A 22,953-nucleotide genomic window follows, 5' to 3' on the forward strand; every position below is an offset into this window, starting at 1 on the left:
CTGCCCCAGTGTGCCAGAGCTGCCCTCACTGGCCCTGCTGGCAGGTTCAGCAGGGGCTGAGCCGCAGACCCCAGCAACAAGCCCTGCTGAGAGTTTGACATTTTCTGTCCTCCCTCCCTGTTACTGCTGTTCTGACTTTAAAAATAGAATGAGATTGTCTCATCTCAAGGCAAAGGCTTCTCAAGAGGGTTCATTATGTCACATGTATTATCTGCTCTGCAGATCTTTTTGGGCAAATATGAGTATTTTTTTTTTTTTAAGTTGTATACCAGCTTTTATAAACCAAGATCTGCAGCACTCCCACACAGAGCACGAAGGTGATGCTGAGTTGCCCACAGCTCATTTGAACATACAGCTGCCTGAGCAGGGTGCCCTGTCCAGGAGGAGGAGGTGGCAGGGGTACCTGCTGCGGGCTGTCCCAGCAGTTCACTCTGGGGGAAGGACCGTGTTACCACTCTGAGGAGCTCTGGCTGCTTGCGAAGTTACAAGGTTTCACTCCAGAAGTGTTACCAGAGACTTTTCAGGTAGTTAGATCTCGTTTCTGCTCTTACTGGAGTAGACAGTGGAAACTTGGGAGTTTCCTGAGTGATGTTTGTGGTGTGTCAGCACGGTGCCACTTCACACCGCTTTTTCTAGATATGTGAAAGTAAAAGGAAACTGTCTTGCAGTTCAGAGGTAAAAGTGCCTTAAGCAATGCTGGAACAAAGTGGCAAATGACTGGTGGGTTTAAATCTGAACTCTGTGGTTGATGTCCTGGCCCCATCCATGCTGAAGGTAATGCACTCTTGTTCCTAACACTGCAGATCAGGATGTTTTTTCATCTGCAAAGGGATTCTCCTTGCTTTGATGACCCTCCACTGATGGCTGATGAGTGTATGATAGTAGTGGGGAGCAGCCCAGGGAGTGATGAGGCACAACTTCAAAGTAAAAGGAAGAGCTTTATATTTTTTACTTTCTTTAGAGGATCAAATTAGCAGTCTGCTAAAGCATTTTAATGCTAAAACTTCCAGAGCATAAACAATGACCTGTGAAAAGGAGTGCTTGGATCTGGACCCTGCATATGATGAAGTCTGGCATCTCCATTATGGCCAATTAAAGTGACAGCAGAGTTTAAGCACTCCTGACTCCTGTGTTCCCTGGCTGGCTCCTGGCAGCACATGGCCTTTCTCCTCTGCCTTGGAAAAGGCACGATGTCACTTTGAACTTCCCAGCCAGAGCACAGAGCGGCCTTTCAGAACCTCTGTGCCCTCTCCTGGGGTGATTCAGCAGGAACAGCCCAGAAGCTGAAGCTTGGTCTTCCAGTTGAAACCTGTTGTGTTTGAATTGCACAATTGTACCAGAGACAGATGTTATCCTGCAGAGCGAAGGGAGGCTGGCAGTGCACTACAGCACGGGCTTGCCCTCTCTCTGGGGACTCTTCACTGCCTTTCCAGGATGCTGTCCAGCACTCAACTCAAGATCTGGATCTTAGGAATAATCTTGCCCCTAGAAGTTCCTTTCAATACCCACGACAGTGTGTGAAGCTTTGCCTTAAAATATTAGAGTAACTAAACAATCACAGCAAGCCATTGCCCTGACCAAACTAACTTCTGGCCCTAAATAACTTCTTATTTGAACAGCTTAGTAGAATAATAGTGCTTTGCACGCTGATCTTGAACTCGGAGAGACTTTATATTCCCAGTTATACGAGGAGACTGGGTGTTCTTCCGTGTTCTGCAGCAGGAGATGGAAGCGGTTTCTGTGACTTCCTCCCTCCCCCATCAGCCCACTGTGAGCAGCCTGCTCTCCCCTGTGCACAGGCACCGCACCCTGGGTGAGAGAGAGAAGGACGTGGGTGAGAGAGAGAAGGACGTGGGTGAGAGAGAGAAGGACGTGGGTGAGAGAGAGAAGGACGTGGGTGAGAGAGAGAAGGATGTGGGTGAGAGCCAGATGTGGGCAGGAGGGAGCCAGCCGTGGGCGAGAGCTCATTCACGTCATGGACTCAGATGCACATGTGTGGTCTCACTTAGTGCTCCTACATTTTCCTCTTCTGTCTCTTCCTTGTCTCTCCTGTTCCCGTCAGATCAAAGGGTAGGTCAGTACCTCCCCACCTCTGCCTGACAACTGAAAAGGAAAGGAAATACGCTGGGGAAAACCTGTGCTTTAAAAAAATGTTCATAGCCCACTTGGTGTAAACATGCAAATGTGTGTAGAGGAGTGGCTGTTTCTAAAACACATTAGTGAGAAATGCTTCACACCCTTCTTTGTCAGTCGGTAATTAAGAGAATACTTGCCTTCCAATGCAGTGGCTGCTTAAATAAAGATGAGAGAACCTGGGTTTTTTCTTATGATGGAGTGCAACAGTAAGTAACTTTCATCTGAGACCAAGCCTGGCACACCTCCACATGGCACCTCTTCCCTTCCAGTTATGGTGAGGTGACTTTCCCTGTGCTTTTGCTGGGAAAGAAATGGCTGGGGAATGTGCAGGGACTCAGGCTTGTATCTGTCCCACAGCAGATTCAGCTTATCAGAGGGGTCAGAGGCATGATCCTGGTGAAGGAAGGGCCATGACTCGTCTGCATGTGGCATTTCGTGTTTCTAGTTGTCTGTGATGGGTCCAGCTCTTTGTAATCAGATTGCACAGTGGTGGGATACTTGGATCCTCCTTTCTTCCCTGTCTGCTCTGGCATACTGTGAGGCTGTCTAAATGTCAGGGGTGCTGGTGATTTGGCTGTGATGGGAGTGAATTTTAACGAGGCTTGCTCTTCAACATGAATGTATTGATGTAGGCATGTCATGTAGCCTGTTTGTCAGCCAAGTTTCTAGCTTTCGGCTGCTTTATATGCATATTTTGGAGATTGCTTCCAACCTGGGAAAGCCCATTCAGGTCACTGCAGGGCAAGGCAGAGCTGTATTCCCATACCCACCTAATGCTGACACTGCTTTCCTGCCCCACAAGGATCAGAAGGAATCCATGGGAATCGCTGTCCTCTGGCTCCTGCTTCTGTTTGGGGTGGCTGTTGCAAAGGCAGGCTGGGCTTACTCATCTGCCTTCAATGCAGCCACACAAAGCCTCTTTCGAGGAAGAGAATTCATTAGTTTGTGTGAAGTGGCCTTGGATCTGTGGGCAGCAGGTGCTTCTATAGAGCAAACTGTTGCTGAATATTCAACAGTTGCTATACAAGCGTCTGGCCGGCTGCCTGTGAAGCACTTGGAGTTATCTTGAGCATCCGATTGGATAAAGTGCAAACCACTTAGGGCTTTAAAGATACCCGCAGCTATGTTGTGTTGGTGGTATTTTAACGTTCTGGGTTGGGTTTTCTTTTTATGAGAATCTTCCAAGATCATAAGCAGCAGCTTTATCTCTTTTGACTCAGCCAACAAAGAAGGGAGCTGCCTAGGAGAATGACAAACCCCAGTGATTCATATTCAAGTCGTCAGAACCTCATTCTCTTGCTAGTTTCTGCTAATGATAAATGACTCAGGCTAGAAGTGTCTATTCATCTTTAAACTTCTTAAACTCTCCTTAATCTCAAGTTAGCTCTCTTGAGGCCACCTGAATAGCACTTGTTCTTGCCAACGTCTAATTTGATATATGAAATACTGTAGATATCTAAACTATGAAGGGATAATTTGAGAGGTTAATGTGTGCAATCAGCCTTTTTTTAAATTTAGTTTAATTTCCTTAGGTGTGGTTTGTAAGCAGCTTGTGCTAGATATCATCATTGGAAGTATAGTTCTGTGAGAAGCCATGATCACTGAACAATGACAGCTTCAAATAACTTACAGCTTTACTCAGTAAGGTGTGGGTGCCTGTATATTGTTTACCAGCGACATGGCCCGATTCTGTTAATAGCTTACTTAACCTGTATTAGTTGTTTCAAAGATGCTTTGTTTGTGTTCTCCTACTGATTATTTAGGCCACAGAAGGAAAAGTTTTAATGAAATGTGTGATTGTGACAGTTGCACCGGAGGCTGGTTTCACCCAGGGAGCTGAAGGGACGCCAGAGTGGTGTCCCCCGAGCTCCATACTTTAGGGGACCTGCACGAGGGGTTCCCATGTGCCAGGAATACTGTGTTATCAGGGGGCAGGGATTCCACACCCCTAGGTTCTCAAAGCTCACTGGTGGAGCGTGTAGTTCCTGCCCACAGGGAACAGGCGTGCAGGATGGAGCACGGTGGCTGTCGCTGATCCTGGCTGCTGTACATCACCTGAAATTGTGTTAGCACCGATTGGAGGTGGGCCTTGAGCACTTAAAAGCGTGAATTGACAGCTGCTGGAGCTGAGCCCTCCTGCTCCTGGCACGGTCATTCGTGGTGCTGCTGGCTTTGAAAGGGCTGAGGTCTTCGGTGTGTGATTTGGCTGCCGGGTGCTCAGGGAGCAGCTGAGATGTGCTTCCTGAACATCCACTTCGTTTGCATCGGGCACTGGGGTCGGGCCAGGTTTGTGAAGAGGGGCCTTGGCAACCTGGGATGTGGCATCTGCTCTCCCTCTTTGAGGGAGCAGCAGAGGGGGAGCTCCTCCAAGGAGCTGGGCTGGCCCCTGCTCTCCATTTATCCAGTCCCCATCAGTCCCTGAGCTCCCCGCTGCTCGAGGATGGGAGCAGCAGTAGGGAGGACCTGCTTCCAGGAGGGGCTCCAAGTCTGGCAGTGCGGCATTGCAGAAGCTGTAAAGCAGGTGTTGAGGCTTGTGATGGACCATCGCCCCCAACAACTTATGTCTTTTAGTCTTCCCTTTTCCCCCCCTCTTTTCTCTCTTTTTTTTTTTTTTTTTTTCTTTTTTTTCCCAGAGGGCTTTAAAGTGCAGGAAGAGAGGAATTACACTTTGGAAAAGAATCCCTGGCACTGAGTGGGCTGGGGACAGTGGAGTGTGTGCTGTACGCGTAGATCAGCTCTCCCATACAAATAAATGTGTGAAGGTTGCCAGAAAGGGACAGAGAGGAGAAGTGAGCCCTCAGCCCATAGAGATGACACTGCACATTTAATTGCTAATGGACTCTTCAAAGAGCACCTCAGCTGCTATTATTAGAGCAAGCAAATGTGTGGTGTTACCTACGGGGAGCAAAAAGGGAGTATTTCGTGATCTTCTTGACCTTTACTTTCTTGTGTTAATTTGTTTAATACCGGAGAGATTTTCCTGCTGTAAAAACTTGCTTAAGCAGAGACCTTCTCCAAGATCTCTGAAAAAGACGTGCTAATTGAGACTTCAGGGATCTACTGTGTACTGCCTGCCCCTCTCTTTCCCTCCTGGATCAGACTTTTACCAGCTGGTGCAATTCCATAATAGCAATCAGGCTTTATTGCATTAAACTTGTTAAGAAAATAATGTTTGTGCCTGTGGGGCTCAGCGTGGGGGAGGAAACGTCGGGAAAATGTTAGATAAATAAACACTTCTGGGTACTTCTGAAACATTGTAATTGCTCTTAGTAATCTTTGCTTTTTCAACACCTACTAAAAAGGACTTACTGCTTGTAGGTCCCAGGGTAATTTGTTAACAGTGGCGTTGTTCCTGCTCGCTTTGGGAGGGTGCAAGGTGCAAGTCAGGTGTACTGAAGAGCCCGGGGCTAAGGCGGGGCAGGTTCCAGGGCTGGTGTCTGACCTGCCAGACCCGGGCTCGCTGGGGATGGGGGGCTGTGGCTCAGAGCTACACATTTGATTGCATGAGGCAGCGTGCCTTCAATAAGTACAACGTGGTGTAGTCCTAGGATAAATCCTTTGGGACACTTCTCGAAGCAACACCTCGGGAAAGTTTCAGGCATAATAAAGCTGACACAGAAAAGGCTTTTTGAGTAGTGCCAGGTGTTTCACTGGCATTGCTTGTTAATCTGGAAGGCTTGTTGAAAGCTCAGCTAGAAGAGCATCCCGGTGTCTGCTCTGTGTGTGTACCTGGAGTTTCAAACACAGCAGGCAGTGCTGTCCTTTTCCCTGCTGGAGTATTCATTAGTTAATGAGATTTGAGCAGGTGGGGTTGTTGGAATTTCTTCAGCCTCCATATGCTAGGAGATTTCAGAGTTATATAAGTTGGTATTTCAGGAAAGAGGTGGATGGTGAGACCTGCATTTCTAATAGGAGTTTCTGCAAATCTTGAAAAGCTGCAGCTTCTGCCTGACTCTTTTCCTGTTGAAATGGAAAAGACAATTTGTGTCATCAGCACAGAACATCACTGGTTCTGCAAAAGCAGGTTTGAGCCTCCTTGGCTCCAGCAGAGGTGTCCAGAGGCTGTGGGGTTGGACTTGAAGCTGAGCTGTGGCAAGTGGTGCCACTGGGCCAGTGTCCCAGCAAATGTGCTCACCAGGAGGGCATGGTGATAGTGCCAGTGCCTTGGGATTCCTGGGTGGGATGACAGTTGTGCCTAAACATGAGGTATATCCCTGAATGAAATGCTCCATTCCTTGTGCCAATGAACTCAGCTTGAAAAGCTTCAATTGCTAGCAGTAGCTCAATCATCAGGCTGCCTGTGGAGCTTCCAGATGAGCTTTGGAGTAGAGCTCGAAGTCAGGACTTGCTCTGCAGCTTTCAGTTATTTATGTCATGCTGGATGGAAATTGTCACAACTGCAGTGTGGCTGCTTATCAAAGGATAGATTAAAATCTTAGCCTTTATTTTTTCAATTAAGAATTTTTATTTATGCCTCACCGGCAAGAAATAGAGCTTGTCTTGGCTATTCTTAGTATTCGTGGGGCAGGAAGGGGAGGGAGAGGGTAAACAGCAAGAGCAAGGAGTTGCAGTAATGAGAATGATGTGTTATTTTAGTTGATACTTAACCAAGACATGTGGTTCCAGAAAGCAGGAAGAGATGATTTTGCCCTTTTATTCCTGCTCTCATATATCTTTGATTATCACCAAGACTTACCCTAAACAATTTAATGCCTGCCAATTCTTTTTTCATCTAACAAATTTTTGTCCATCCTCAAAGACAGGGTAAACTGTTGGGCTTATCTGGTTTGCTTTTGTTCAATCTGTAATATTAATCAGAGGACTAACTCTTGGTGACTAATATATTACTATCTCTCAAAAGATGCCTAATTTTGTTATAAAACTTTGAGGATATTTATTACTTCAAGTACATTTTGTTAGTGAATTAGGGTAAAACTGACTGCATTTTATAGCTGGGTGTTGTGTCCTTCTCTCCTGTGAAGTCAGAGGCAGTACAAGAGCCCCTCTGGAAGGTACAGGCTACTTTATTGGCTTACAGGAGCTGGCTTTGTAAAGCAGGTCAGCTTTTTGTTTCATGACTTTTATTCAGTATCACTCTTGTTTACCAGGGCATCCAGAGAGTGTCTTGTTGCTTCTCCTGTGTCTGCTGAACTGCCTTCAGGGTTGATCTGAGCTGACTTCCGATTTTCCTTGTGCCAGGGTGGTGAAATCCAGGACTGTGCCTACTTGGACAGTGAAAGCACCTACAGCGAGTCGGAGCTGTTTCCTGATGAGGACGCGATGACTCTGGCACAGCAGGAGGTTCACCATGAGTCTGACATGGACAGTGCCATTGAGAGCGCCCAGAGCTCCGAGGCCTCGGACGTCTGTCGGAGCGAGGACAAGGACGGGGGGCTCGGTGGCCTCTTCCTGCCCGGTGACAAGTGAGTGGTGCCAGCTCCGCTCCAAGGCGCGTGCCAAGGAGGAAGGAGCCTTTATGTGGTTAATCCCTACCGAGGGAGGCTGAAGATGGCTGATGGATTTAGAAACTTAACATCCATTTACAGCATAAGGGGGATGGATGTCCAGGTCCTCTTAAGTGGCTTAGGTAGCCTCAGTCCTGGCTCCTTCTGGTACATTCTGTAAGCACTCACAGGACTTGCATGTTGTGTGTTGAAGTTAAAGCACTGAGTCTCTCCAGAACAGATCAGTGCATTAGCCTCCCCAAAACATAGGTTCTTCTCTGCCATAAGCTTTATATGCTGGGTTTAAAACAATACTTCCTGCAAAGCAGTTCAGTATGGGGGATACTGCTGTAGTCTTTTGTACATCTAGTTGTGTACCTGGTGTTCTGGGCTCTGCTGATTTGCTTTGCAACTTCATGTACCAAGTTAATTCTTCGTGTTTCTAATTTTCCATAACCTTTATTGTGCAACAGTAAATTGTGTTTAACACTGGGTGTCCTGGCATGTGTATGTGTGTAACCACAGTTTGCTGTTAACACCAGTGTCTCTGTAACCCTAACTTGACTCTTGCCAGGTGAGTACCTGGGAGTGCTGGTTAAAGATGACTGTGGGGAAAAGGAACCTAATTTGGCTTAATCCAGCTTTGAACTGAATTAATGCAGTTACCACAGGACATAGCTCAGCTGGGCTTGCTTTGTAAGCCTCTGCGTTGTCTTCCCTATTTTTGGCCTGTCATCTTGATTTGTGCCTCTTGAGCTTTGTTCGTTGCTAAGGCAGCCTTTCTTCTCTCTCCTGGGCCTCCTCAGATGCTCCCTGTGCTGCCTCATTCCTGCCCTCCTCCTGAATTTCTCAGCTAGCTGAGTTCTGGCCTTCTCCCATTTGCCCAAGCAACCTTAGAGACTTTATCAAGATAATTACCATTTCCATGAGCTCTTTATCAAGCTTGTCTCCTTTGCTTGCCATTCCCAGTTCTCCAAAGCCCCATCCTTGTGGTGACTGACTTTTTCCCATGCTGTGTTCGAAATGCTTTTCCTCCCAGCTATGCTAGTCAGGCTCCTGTGAAGGGGGTGGGCAAGGCATTGTGCCTCCTGTACCCTCCTTCTAGGGCAGGCAGGAACCACCAAGAGCTACTGTGCTCTGACAGACCTTAATTTATCCTCTGAGACCTCCTCACCTTTGGTAAATATGTTGGGGGAACCATGAGTAGCTTCATGCTTTTGTGTTAAAAGAGGCAATAGAGCAATTTACTTTGGGTAATAGAGAGATTTACTTTGCTGCTTGCTGAAGAAGGTGGGTTGTGTATCAGCCCTCTGAAATCTTGCTCTGAAGAACAGGAGGTTCTTCGAAAACAAACAAACAAAAAAAACCAAATAAACAAAAAAGCATCAAACACTTGAAAGTTCCCTTCAGGAAGTGTTAGAATGAGGAAAATCAGTCACTTTTAGCAACTCCTTTGCAAATGACTGTGTGATTTCTAGGCCTCTAATCTTGGTGGAAGTGTTACGAGGAGCTTCTTCCCAAACTCACTTGGTGTAACTGCAGTTGAGATGCAAACAGCAGTAGGATTGTAAGATCTCCCAAAAACTTACCAGTACATGGTATGTCCGTGGCACAGCAGCACTTTATGAGTAAGTGTTAGTGTGATATGTTCAGCTTCTCACTAATCCCTCAGCCAAGGAGCCTTGTTAGATAAGTTTGATCTATTTATTGTATTAGTGTTCCTATCTTCATCCTTCAATAGTGTGCCTGGCTTGACTTGCCCTAATTTCTGTTAATGTGAATTAGATAAATGTGTTGCAGGTTATAAATGGATCTCATCAAAACAGGGGAAACAAAAGAGCATACATCTGAAATGTTGGCAGGCTTCCTCTGCTACTAATTGCTTTTGGAGGGAAGGGATATGCAAATGATGCTTGCACCATCCACCAAAGGAACACTGGTGCATCTCTTGTTTACAGCTCACAAGTGGAGTAATACAGGAAGAGGACTCTCCCTGTAGACAGGTTGAGAGGCTCAAGGTAGACTCAAAGACGTTTAGGAGGAAATACTGTTGAGCTGCTGGAGAACAATGTCACCTGGGTTCTACTGTCCCATGGCTCAGCTGGTGGAGCTGGAGAGACAAGCAGGTGCACTGAAGCACAGGGAGAGAAAAACTTCACCCAATCTGCATAAAGTGCCAGCAGATTCCTGTAGTGCTTGGTCTGTACTGCAGAGGCCTTGGATTCTGCTGTAGGGGGAACAGTTGGGCAATGCCAGGGCCTCACAACTGAAACATCTGTTTCAGGTCTTCCAGGTGTGTTTTCTGTAGGGAGAAGTTTACTTGTAAGAACTTTTTTGTGAATTTACTGGCTTGTCTGTTTGAATGCCTCACCAAGGTGGGAGCTGAGCAAACCTGTGTAATACATCTGCACTTTGCAGGTGCACTGCACAGGGCAGTCTGGACTCTGGGCAGGTGAGCCCTGTGCACCCTCTGTGGCCTCCTTGCTCTGTTTTATTAGATTTGGTGTGCTCAAAACTGCTCTGCCAGCTGCTTTCCTGTGGTGCCTGACTGCTGATCTGTTTACCTATGTGCCCTCTTTCTCTGAAGTCACCGGGTCCTGCCTCTCCCTACCCATTTAACATCATTTTTTAGGTACTTTTCTGGTAGTTAGACAGCCTTGTCTTGTGGTCCATATCTCCTCTGAAAGACAGAATTTGTCCTGATGGAAGGAAGGGTAGGAACCTGGCCTCCATTAGTCACATCAGTAGCTTTAGTGACTCTCTGGTAAGTGGTGAGCTGAGGTTTCTTTCTGACCATGCAGCGGAGAGTGGCTGGAATTCCTGGGGTGTGGGAGAGGGTGTATCTGGATTACTGGGAAACTCTCTGATTATGGAATAGGGTGACAGCCTCTGTCTTACACATGTTCCTCTCACTATCCTGTAATTTTCAGAGCTGTCTGCATGGTTCCTGCATTCAGAGCAGAAATCCCCATGTGGTCTTCACATGGAAGTGGTGGCTGAGGATCATCAAAGTGTGCTCTTTAATGCAAAATGGTTTGTGTTGATCCAAACTTGTCACACAGATACCTTGTTCATAGTTTCTCATGCTCTTGTCTCTCAAGGCACTCTGCCAGCTGCACATCAGGTACATTTAGCACTTCAGGGGTTTAGCACAAAGGTGGGTTACAGCTTCAAAGAGGGTGAAGGTGGAAGGTTCCATATGAGGTGAGGTGCTATCAAAGTCGGCCTTCGAGATGTTTTGACCTCTTGTTTCAGGTCAAGTCCTCACAACCCTTCTGCAGCATCTGACCTCTCCACTTATTCCACCGCCTCCCTGATCAGTAATGAAGAACAATTTGAAGACTATGGGGAAGGAGATGATGTGGATTTTACTCCCAGTAGCCCATGTCCTGATGATGAGACCAGAACCAACGCCTACTCTGACCTTGGCTCATCTGTGTCTTCCAGGTTGCTCCTTATTCATTAACAAACAATTTTTCATTTTTATTCTTCTCTGACCATAGCAGAGTTTACATTGGTTAGATAGACTCACCTTAAAAGCAAAATATTATCAATTCATTTCCTGCCTTCTAATTGACAGACTGCGTTTAATAATAAGAGCTATAGCAATTATGTTGTTTCTGATTACCTCTGTTGGGTTCTGTTGAAATATCTGGGCTATTTTGCTTGTAGAGATTTCTTTCTATTGCAGACAATAATTCCACAATTCAGGGCTAGTATTGGAAGGGATTTGCTGCAAAGGAAACCAACTTAGAATTATGTACCCACACTAATATAGTGAAGACTTAGAGCTGTTTCCGTTTAGTGTTCTGATACTACAAGTCCTTAGCACTAATCTGTGAGGGGAACTGCTGCAATATGTTCAGGGGGTTATTTGAAACAAGCATCCTCTTGACTTGGAATGTCTTGGGAAACATAAGCAAGTATCTGCTGTCTGTTAGGAGCTACAAATCCACAGCAGTGCACTTGCCTCCTGCACATATCCTCAGTCTCTGCAGCTCTTGCGTCTTTTGGCCAAGGCAGGTCCAGATTGTACAGTCCTTCCCCCAAGCAAGGGAATGGGTGAGCAGGGTTGGGAAGAGCTGAGCATGAAGATTCTCTAGGATTAGTCTGCTTGGATCAATAGCACACAGAGGTCTTGTCTTCATCACTAACACAGGACAAGCTCACTGCATCCTTCAGTTCCGCATGCGACCCCCACGTGCTCCCATGTGTTTCCAGCATTTCTGCAATCCAGCCTGGCCACGTCTCTCATGCATGCAGAGCCAGACCCCTCTCCACTGCCCCTTCATGGTGATGGCTCGTGTCTTTCATCCCCTCTTTCCTCAGGTTTATGCAGCACTTTCCATTCTCATTCCTGGGGCTCAGTGCACATCATGCTATGATTGCTCTCTTTTATTTGAGTTTATTTTCTCTTTATCATGCCAAGAGGTACTGTTATCTCCTCTATAGACCTCTGTCCACTTCTCCCTTCCTCCTCATTCCAGGGTTCCTGTCATCCTACCATCTGAGGGGGTTCATGTGACTTCCTACCAGACCACTCTGTTCTTCATCTTCCTGCCTTTCTCTTGGAGAGAAGACTCTTCAGGTTGCATGCCAGGCTCTATAGTGGGAAGATGGGCAAGATGAGAGCAAGAAAGACATTGCTGAGGTTGAATATACTCATGTAGCTGCCTTTACTATGTGCATCACAGTGGACCACATGTACCTTTTCTGTTCTTCTGGTTACCCAAACTGATTCTTTCCACTGCCATCCAGAAACATCCATGTGCTCTGGAAGGCCTCAGCTCAGACAGGTGGATTTGCCCTAAGAGTAGCACTGGCCATCATCAGCTCTGACACAGATGAGCTGTGGTTAGAGATGGTTCTTCAAGTCCCTCATCTGTGATTCTGACACACAGACACACAGTCACAAGGAAAACCTGTTGTGGGCTGGTTACTACAGCCAGTAACATCTCTCCTTTCCTGCAAACAGTGCTGGCCAAACCCCCCGAAAAATGAGACATGTTTATAACAGCGAGTTGCTGGATGTTTACTGCTCTCAGTGCTGCAAAAAGATAAATCTCCTCAACGATTTGGAAGCCAGGCTGAAAAACTTGAAAGCAAACAGGTAAGCTTCCTACTGCACTGCTTTTGGCAGTGCCCTCTTGACATGGGACTGGCTAATTAGCAGGAGGAGAGGGAGAGTAAGCCCTCTCCCTTCTGTATCCCATTCCATCTTACACATGTGTTGTTCTTAAAAAACAGTAAGAAATTTAGACTTGGATATGTAGCCCAAACCAAAATACTGCTCTTCATCAGCTGTTAAGTATTTTTCTGATTTAAGCTGCAGACATCATTACTAAACTCAAATATTTTAACCAATGAGCTCTTTGATTGCAGAGTAAGAGTGATATTTCAAGGAATTTTTCCCAGGAAGTGGGATCTGCTGTGCTGCTTAGTACAGATCTACAGTTAGCTCCTGCTTTCTTCAGGTGGGAAAGAGGGATATCCAAATCCTTGGCTAATGCACATAACCTTACATACACCTCTCCTAAAGCTACTGGTCAGCAGAGGTACTTGGCTTCTCTGGGATTTTTTTGTGATGTCAAGGGAACTTGGAAAAATGACGAATCCTATGGCAGAAGTTATTTTTGGAGTTCTTTGCAATTTCAGCCTTTTCCTTACGTTTCTCTCTCTGCCACTCTATCACTCCGAAGCTGTGCTGAGCACTTAAAAAATGCTTCTAACAATCACTTACAGTTTTTGAAGGGAATTATTTGGTGGGATTTTAGCTCCCCCTAGAAACTGGATGTGAGTCCTGCCTGTCAGTGAAATCTTTGGGATGCAGCACGCTGCACTGCTGCTTCTCGTGATGCACAGCAGTGGAGAACTTGGCATGAACAATATTCCTGCCCTAGCAATGAGTCTGCCAACATCCAGACCACGACCAGCCAGGGCTTTGGGAATTTTCCGAGGGAGGCTGGATATACCTGGCCAAGAGCTGTGTCTTGGAGCACACAGAGATGTGACATCCTCTTACCGAGAGATGCAGCAGGATGTTTCGATCTGGTTCCAGTGCTGTCTGCAGCAAGGGGTCTTCATTTAGACAGCACCAGTCTCTGGCTGCACAAGGGAACAATAAAAATGGAAAGACCTCAGTTCCTGTGCTGAACTGGGAAGCATTATGGGGAAGGATAAACTAACTGTTCATAAAATCATCTAAAAACTGGAAATCCAGAATAAATGTCCATCACTAACTTGGTGTCCCTTTGTGGTGTTTCTAATGTTAGTTTTTGCTCTGATTTACACTGACAAATCTCTGCTACATGTAACAGTATCTGCAAATTGACTTATTAATGATCACAGTAATTTGTGGCTTCACTCATCTTTACATTCTTAGTAATTGCAGGTTTTGATTCAGTTGTTAAAGAATATTGTTCACAGAATCATCTTTTGAGTAGGCTAAAAAAGTCCATTGTATTTCATTGTGCAATTGAAATTGAATCAAATAAGTGTTTAATTCCTATATAATTCCTTCTCTGTCCGTGTAGCCCTAACAGGAAAATATCAAGCACAGCTTTTGGAAGGTAAGAGTCTTCAAGTTTTCTATGAATATTTGTGGTATCAGCCATAACAATTCCATAGTGGGAGACAAAAGTAGGAATAATTTTAGAAAAACAAAAATGTACCAAAATAAATTTTTAAGGGAAGGGGCCTGTGTTTGGGTATGAATGTTGCCCCTGCTACTCTTGGAGCAGGTCCTTGAACTGGAAAGAGCTCTGTTAAAAATACAATTTTTGCTTCCTTGTCTGACAGACATATTCTTTTGTACTGCTATTCCATCAGTCCAGCTGCTGTTTCTTTAACCCTCGTAATGTGGGCCTTACTGCTGTTGCCAAAATGTGAAGGAAAGCAAGAGCACCCCTTTAAAAAGGACATACAGAATTGTCATCTTGAGGGCTGTAAGATTCAAGGACATTTTAGATAATCTCCAGTGTTATATATTCTGACACTATTCTGAAGTTGGAACTGCTTGAGATCTCTTTTTTCTGTTTTTTTAAAGTTCTCACTGTGTGAAATTTTCTAGCTTAACTGTACCAATCAATGTGCAGTGGTGACCTTATTTTAAATTTGTAATAAGGCAAATACAATTCAGTGCATAGTGTGAGTAAGACTTAAATATTTTTAAACTATGTTAATGCTCGTGGCAGATCCTATCAAAAGCAACAAAGAACTCACTCCATAGAAGTAATGTCATTGACTGTGCTCAGTATGACTTCATTTAGCTACCAGTCTCTTGTGAGACTTGGGATTAAACAGTTGCAATTGTCACTGAAATGATTGCACAGATTTTGCCATCAGATGTTCAAAGTCTGAAGCCAGACTCTTTGTCCTCCCTCTTCATCAAGCAAAATAATGATCCTTCTGATCTTTCAGACAACTCTTCCACAACAGTAACTTCAGCAGCAGTAATGGCAGCACAGAAGACCTGTTCAGAGACAGTATAGACTCCTGTGATAATGATATCACTGAAAAGGTAAGAATCTCTGTGCCCTGTGGGTAATGTACCCAACCAAATCCTGCTGGAGCCCAGCATCGGGGGATCATGATCTTGCTCAGAATTACCCATGGTCTGAAGTAGCTTATTCAAAATGTCCTTGATGTTCCGTTATTATTACAACTTTACTTGGCAGTAAAGCAAGAACTGAGCAAGCACAGATCTAGGCATTGTGTTAGGACTTCTTCATGGTGTATTTGCAGTGATCACCTTCAAGGCACATTCAGGGTCTGGGGACCTCAGAATTCTGGAGTTTAATTTTGCTGCTGGCTTTGCAGAGAAATATGCCCCATTTTAAAATGGTAGAGTAGCTAAATGCCAGTTAGGAACAGCAAAGGGGTGTTTGAAGAGATATTCAAACTCAATCTTTTTTGCTTGTCCTTCCAGGTAACATACCTAGAGAAGAAGGTGACAGAACTGGAGAATGATAGCCTGACAAATGGTGACCTGAAGAGCAAACTGAAACAAGAGAACACACAGCTGGTTCACAGGTAACAAAGCACAGAGCCAAGTCTCTTCACCAGCACAGTTGTGTGGAAGGAATATTTCTACCTCCAGAGTATGACCAAGTCTTCTTCCTTAATGTTGACAGATGAAATAAGGCTTCATCTGAGAAGTCCAGGTGGAATAGGGCTGCCTTGCTGAATTTTTGGCAAGAGGAGGCCTCCAGACAAGTGTTTTTGACAGAGATGTAAGAGAAAACTCTTCTGCTGTAAGAGAGGTTACCCCTGCTGGTTGGGGTTTTTTTCCTTGCATGTAGCAAGAGCAGAATGCTGGGTCTTAGTCCCAGCTTCATGAGACTGAAAGAATACTAGATTAACTGATATTACTTAATTCTGTGTTTATTAGTAAATATGAGAGATACTGGAAGAGGTTAAATGCCAAAAGAGATGATGAATTAGAATGAAACAAAGGAGTAGGCAGGAAAGAGAGGCAATGAATTTGCTTCTGAAGCTGTTACTGAAATGAGATCTGATTTCCTTAGAGTTCATGAGCTAGAGGAATTATTGAAAGACCAAGAAACATCGGCAGAACAGACTCTGGAAGAAGAGATAAAGAGACATAGAGAAGCTTACAGCAAGTATGAAAAAGAGAAAGGCACCGAAATTGAACTGCTAAATACAAGGTAACAAACATCTTGGTGCCACCCTGAACAGGGCAAATGGTCCTCTTCTCTTCATCTTTGCTTTGCTTGTAAACGTAGGCTGTTCACCAGCAGACGGTGCACAGATGGTGGCAGGTTGACAGCTCTGTAGAGTAGCTCTGCAGTCACATGTCTAATGCCCAAAAGCTTTGAGGATGCTTTACATTAATGCTTTAATCCACGTGGCCCATGTAGACAGCTTAACTGGATATTTGGCACAGATTCAAGGAGGGAATTGTGACCAGTTCTAGCAAACACTTGTGCCTGCATTTTTTTTTCCAACTTACATTTTTTCAGCTACCTGTTGTCAGGAGCACGAGAATCTGAGGGTCTGTAGCATTTTGGGCCCTAGAAACGAACAAGCAAAACCACATGTTAGTGCTGTGGTTAGAAAGATTTTCCCTATTTGGTCTTTCTATCAAGTGCAAGTGAGATGGCTTTTTAGAGCACGCTATTTTGCATGTCTGCGTTCTTGAAGAGGTATTTGCTGTAAGATTTTTGTTATTAACACAGGGTTCAGCAACTGGAAGAAGAAAATGGTGATCTGAAAAGCACTGTCACACGGCTGAAATCCCAAACAGAGAGACTGGATGAGGTAACAAAACTCCTGAGTCCTTGAGCAATTTAACAGCAGTTTATGTAAGAGCAAACTCTTACAGTGCTTGGCCCAGCTTCTTAAATTTTCCTTCCCTAAACAAGATAATTAATGTAATTGGAACACTGGTCACCTTTAGGGGCAGGAACGTCCTGAGACACAAGGCAGTTTATGGCCAGCTGTGTCTTAGGTTCCTGTTGTGAAGCTGAGCTGTGCCCTGCTCTTGCCAGCCTGTTCTGAAGTTCCCTGTTCAATCCAGGAGAGGCAGCGCATGTCAGATAGGTTGGAGGACACAAGTCTGCGACTGAAGGATGAGATGGATTTGTACAAGAGGATGATGGACAAGCTGCGGCAGAACAGGCTGGAATTCAACAAGGAGAGGGAAGCCACACAGGAGGTAAGTGTGAAGAGGGTTGTAAGACCAGGCAGTCTCATCACCTGCATGGAAACCCCAGGGAGAAGGAATGGGCAGACAGGATGAGCACTGAGAACAACACATCCAGTGAAGCTATTGCTGGATTGTGTTTCTGTGGGAAGGCTGCCCACAGAGCAATGAAAGCTGCAAGAATACTTAATAAGTGCCAATCCCTGACCCAAAGAGTTTACAGCTCTTTGAGAACTGTGTGCCTTAATGTTTCACTCTGTTTGAAAGGGAAATTATGCTTCTCATGCATGAAGCTTAGCAATCACAGCCATTGCCAGCTCTGTAGCCATTTAGAGGACCTGTGCTTGCAAAGGAAGAAGAAGAGGCTGTGTTGTAGGACTGTGGCCTCAGCCAGGCTCAGGGAGTGTTTTGCCTGAGTACAGAGGGGGCTGTTTGCAGGCAGGGCTGCACAGACAGGGCCTGTTTGCTGCCCACAGCTCATCGAAGACCTGCGGAAGGAACTGGAGCACCTGCAGCTGTACAAGCTGGAATGTGAACGTCCTGGACGTGGGAGAAGCTCTTCCTCCAGCCTGAGTGAATTCAATGCCAAAACCAGAGAGGTGGAAATGGAGCATGAAATAAAACGGTTGAAGCAGGTGAGCAGGGAAGGGCCCCTCAATCCACATCGAATGTACAGGAATACCTTGAAAAATGCAAGCCCAAGCACTCTGCTTTCAGATTTTGTCCCCTCCTTTCTCACACAAGCACAAGAGCCTCGTTGCATCTGTGCAGGACTTCTTTGCACTGGTGATGTAAATTATGCCCCAGGAAAACTGAGGCAGGGAGGCCTTGTCACTGGAGGCAAGAGTTGCTGTCAGCTGCAGCCTCGCTGTATGTCATCCAAGCTACCTGCCATGTTAAAATACATATTTTTTAAATGAAACCTTGTAGGAGGAACTTAGAAAACAATGTCTTTTCATCCTTAAATAGGAGAATCAGAAACTTCGTGACCAAAATGATGATCTTAATGGACAGATTCTAAGCCTCAGTCTTTATGAAGCTAAAAACCTCTTTGCAACGCAAACAAAAGCCCAGTCACTAGCTGCTGAAATCGATTCTGCATCAAGAGATGAGGTAATGTGCTTTTCTAATCAGGTACTACATCCAAGAATATGCAATTTTAAATGTAATTAACTGTCAAGGTTGAAGTATCTGAAGTTGACAAATGAACAACAGAAAATTCTGTTTTGCTAGGAGTTCAAGAGTGTTAGAAGGTTGCCTTAAATCTAACACTGTTTTGGTATCCTTATAACTGTCCCATTTTTCTAAAAAAAATTGGAATTATTACAATCTCAGTGAACTGTTTTGCAGTTCTAACATTTTGTATCTTGCAGAGTAATGTGAGAGTATGACATTAAATTAATACAAAAATGGCCATTGATAGTTGCTTCAATTTTTACTTAGTGTTCTAGATTTAGTTCTATCTTACTTCAGTAACAAGCTCTCACTTATATATTTGAGCTATATATTCCCTGTACCAGAGCTGAATTCTTGGAGAAAGTAACTTGTGTTACTTGTGTAATTTGGTAATGCTTCGAAAGATATTCTGGGAAACCCATTTGTATGTGGGCTGAGTCCAGCTGGTGTAGCTTCCTCTGAGCTCCAGGACAGATTGGGGGATCAGGCCGATGGATACATGAGAGCTCCCAGGCAAGAAGACAGGTTAATGGTGAAGGAGAACCAAGGAATAGTTTGTTCTTGATGCTCTGTCTCTTCCAGACAGAACTTCCCATTTCTTCTTCAAGAAAAACTGAGACAGAAAAGTCCTTTTTACCCAGTCTGTACTGGACTGACCTGTCAGCTTTAGCTCCTGGGCAGGCCCTTGAAGTGAAGGCCCTTTGAATTATATACTTGAGAACTTAATTTCTTGGTGAACCAGAGTACTGTGAAGAAAGGCTATTTACTTGTTGATCTCTAATTAGGTAAAAGCAAACTGGCTTTTGCTATTGTCAAGAAAAATGTGACTTTGTTTCTCTCAATCTCATGGCTCTGGCTCATGTGAGGCATATCCAACATGCCCCCTTTAAAGGAGGAAAGTGCCTGAAAGCTGTGGCCCAGACTCAGCAAAACCTCACAGACCTGCACAAACTGTTCCCATTGTGCCATTTTCCCTGTATGATCAGAACAAAGGTAACAATCTGCAGATTCAGGGTGGGACTTCTGTGCAGTCTTATGAAAATGGACAGGCAAATAACATGAGCTTCAGGAGGATCTGGGGCTCTGACATGCCTTGGCAGCTTTGTCAGTTTGGCATTAAACATTCAGAGATAAAAAGTAAAGTAGTCTTCATCTTTAGAGAGGTTGAAGGGCCTTTTACAAGCCCAAAAATATGGTGAAACACATGTATTTAATAAGGAACATTGAATAGCAATTGGGTTGTTCTCGTGGAGTATGTAGTGGCTGTTTTGGGGTTTCTTTTGAGAGGGAGTATGCATGTGATCCAGAGGAAGCACATATTTTTCTTGGTGCAAAACACTGAAATACTTGTTCTGTTCAACAGTCTTTCATGCAAACACCTTTAGATTTCAGTAGTTATGAAAAAAAAAATGAGTATCATGAAGCCCATGCTCTGAAATGAAGCAGTTGATCCATGGTATGGATGCAGGGTGGATTGGCATGTTAAATGGGGAAACTTGTTTCAGATGACTTGCCAGAAGATCCCTGAAGATAACTGTTCACCACCTTCTTTGATAGCAAAGGTCTGTAACATACAGAATTATTTCTAATACAGATACAGGGAGGAGCTGGAGTTAGAAAACCTGTCACAAAAGGAATTGGTGCTCCTGAGCAGGCAAAGCACTGGTCTCTCACCTGTCTCAATTTCAGGCTGTCACATAAACTACTGAGAATATTTCAGGAGTAACTTGGAAATGTTGTGTTTTAGCTCATGGAAGCCCTCAAAGAACAGGAAGAGATAAATTACAGATTGCGACAGTATATGGACAAGATAATTTTGGCAATCCTGGACCACAATCCATCCATCTTGGAAATAAAGAATTGAAGAGAATATGAGAAGGAAAAGCAGCAACTGCCTGATATTTCTGCACATGCCACTGGATTTAAGCAGCACTCTGATACTGTAAACAAATCTATAAATTATATAATACACACTAGGTGTGAGTGTGGGTGCGTGGGTGTGTTTATATGATGTTTGGTACACTGTTATTTGTCATTGAATTGGCTTGGTTAGACTCTTTCCATGCACTTTCAATACCTGTGATGAGATGGATACTGTATATTAATGTAATAACAATATAACTGGATCATGCTGTTTTAGATACTGGACAAAATGACTCTACCTCTAGTTGTAAAGGTAAAAATAGACAATGGAAACATATGGATGTGGCCCTAACTTCAGGAGCAAGAATTTTTTTCTTCGTTCTTCCAGGAATTTGGGTACCACAAACCAATGGACATACCCAGGTTCAGTTCCTGACTGGTGCTGACTGTGTAATTTCCTATTTGATTTAGTTTTAGCACTTAAGGCACACATCAGATTAAAAAAAAAAAAAAAACCAAAACAAAAACACCAAAACAAAAAAAACCACAGAATTTGGGAAAAGACACAAATGGGAAGAAAAGGAAGATACTGCAGAATTTTTGCTATTTAGGAAAAAGCACCATCCATTTGTTTGCCACTGTCAGCACAAAGTGTTTTTCATGTAAGATCACTTTGGAGCCTGCTTTCGGATGCTCTGAGCCTGCTCTCTAGTGTGTGTGCATGTGTGTTTTTTATGCCAGGGTCCCTGTAGCATTGAGGCAAAGAGCTTTTCAAATATGTTCCCCTATTTTCAGGGGTATATCATGGGCCATTAAGATGAATTCTGGGATTCTGCCCCTTCCCCTCACCCTGATTTTAAAGATTTCACTGAAGGAACACATTCCACTTCTTACCAAAAAAAAAGAAAAAGAAACAGAACAACAACAACAAAATATTTGCATGAAAAATCTCACCTCAGGGGAGCAGGAGGACCAGCCCTCGCCATGATGTGCTGAGTTGCTTTCCCACCCCAGACAGCTGCACTCCTTTGAGAATGGCATTTTCTGGGCAGGCTGTGCAGAGGAATGGCTGGTTCCTGGCACAGCAGTGGTGGACAGTCTGATACAGAGTGGCTTCTACCTGTCGGACGGGAAAAAGAAAAACAGCTTCATCTTGCAGGAGTTGCCAGTCCAGACTGAGCACACACGTGCATATCTAGAGCTCTGAGTAGGGAGCACATCCCGATTTAGATGAGCAGTTGTGCAGGTGCTTAACTTTAAGTGTGTGCTGCATCTACTCATGGACGTCAGTGGGACAGAACATTAAGCTTTAAAGTTAAGCGTATGCTTAAATGCTGCCTTAAATAGGGATGACTTCAACATGTGCCTGTGTTTTCCAGAGCTGGATCTATACTGTAGGGCTAGGATGTTTTTAATTAATAATGTAGCTTATAGAAGGAGCTTATGGAATTGTTTGGGTAGTTGAATGCTAAAAACAAATTTTATTCCATGCACTTTTTTTAAAGTAAGAGTTTCACACTTTTGATTCACACCAACTGGCACAGAAAAATCAGCTGGAGTATCTGGCTTTCCCCAGTGCATAGAGATGTTTCCTCTATTGAATACACTCCCCAGAAGAATGTTACAGTAGCAATGACTGTGCTTTTCTGTGTATTTCTTGCTGTTGGCAATGTCTTGCCCCTAGTATTCTCTTGATGTATCTTGGTGTGTATATGTGATGCATTTTTCCTGAATTTGAATACATAAAACTGTATTCAGTTAGGGATGTAAATATATATATATATTTTCTGCAATCTCTGTGCTCTTGCCTTCAGTGATGTGTTACTGGAGTGATGGCAAGCAGGGGACATACTGAAATCAGGCTTTCTTCAAGGCAAGAAAATAATAACAGATGTTTTCTATGTATCTGCATAGGCAGGTGTAAAGTAACTGGAAAAAGAGAGGAACCAGAGGAATGAGGGACACGACACCCCAGTGCACAAAGGTCTGCAGTGCTCTGGGAGAAATGGGACAGTCTGGTTCAGTCATGTCACAGGGCTGGGTTCCTGAGCCTCTGGGGTTAATCTGGAGGAAAGGATTTAAAGGGCACTCTTCTGCCACCTGGGAACGGTGTAAGATGTAACACTGCAGCAGCTTCTGTTTGTTTAGAAGTAGGTGGAACCCCATGGAAGCCCCATACATCCACCTTTCCCAGCTGCTGCTTCTTCTGGATGTGCCACCCAGAAGGTGGGAGAGAAACAGTTCAGCCAGCTCGGTGCTTCCTGCCTGCAGGACTCCTTACTTGCACTTTAGTGATGGCATTTTCCTCTGCGTAGTGCTGTCTGTGGGTAGTGCCAGAGACTTTGCTCTTTGTAGCCATAGAGAACTCTTCCACACTGTCATGGGACTTGCAAATCAGCAGGGCCGGGTGACCCAGCAGCCCTGCTTCTGGAGCTGACTGTGTTGCACTGCTGTGCTGCTCTCATGCAGTGGATTTCAAGAAGAGTGAAGCTGTTGCAGCTTAGGCTGGTGACTGAATGTTTTCCCCTAGTTATTTTTAAGTAAACTGGACTTGGCTTCAAAATTTCAATGATCTAAAGCCCATTCCCATTAGGGTGGAATATCAGCAAATGTTGAGGACTGTTTCACTGAAAGCAAAGCCCATGGACTAGAACAGAAGACATTACTATA

The 22,953-nt window shown here is 44.5% G+C and overlaps 1 protein-coding gene across 4 annotated transcripts in view; it reads left to right on the forward strand.

Annotated features, from left to right (window-relative positions):
- RAB11FIP4 (RAB11 family interacting protein 4) overlaps window positions 1–22,953 on the forward strand; it is a 115,571-nt gene extending 92,618 nt beyond the window's left edge. For 3 of the 4 annotated variants that reach the window (XM_068209695.1, XM_068209697.1, XM_068209698.1), the window contains 12 exons: window positions 7,336–7,559; window positions 10,836–11,027; window positions 12,556–12,690; window positions 14,114–14,149; window positions 15,000–15,099; window positions 15,508–15,611; window positions 16,106–16,246; window positions 16,778–16,859; window positions 17,119–17,256; window positions 17,721–17,879; window positions 18,214–18,357; window positions 20,168–22,953. In XM_068209695.1, the coding sequence (XP_068065796.1) occupies window positions 7,336–7,559; window positions 10,836–11,027; window positions 12,556–12,690; window positions 14,114–14,149; window positions 15,000–15,099; window positions 15,508–15,611; window positions 16,106–16,246; window positions 16,778–16,859; window positions 17,119–17,256; window positions 17,721–17,879; window positions 18,214–18,357; window positions 20,168–20,284 (1,572 nt within the window). In that variant the 3' untranslated portion in view covers window positions 20,285–22,953. The remainder of the gene's footprint in view (window positions 1–7,335; window positions 7,560–10,835; window positions 11,028–12,555; window positions 12,691–14,113; window positions 14,150–14,999; window positions 15,100–15,507; window positions 15,612–16,105; window positions 16,247–16,777; window positions 16,860–17,118; window positions 17,257–17,720; window positions 17,880–18,213; window positions 18,358–20,167) is intronic. The other variant, XM_068209696.1, reaches the window with a different exon arrangement.

Source organism: Anomalospiza imberbis, chromosome 19, assembly GCF_031753505.1.
Source record: "Anomalospiza imberbis isolate Cuckoo-Finch-1a 21T00152 chromosome 19, ASM3175350v1, whole genome shotgun sequence".
In the NCBI taxonomy this organism is placed as follows: Eukaryota; Metazoa; Chordata; class Aves; order Passeriformes; family Viduidae; genus Anomalospiza; species Anomalospiza imberbis.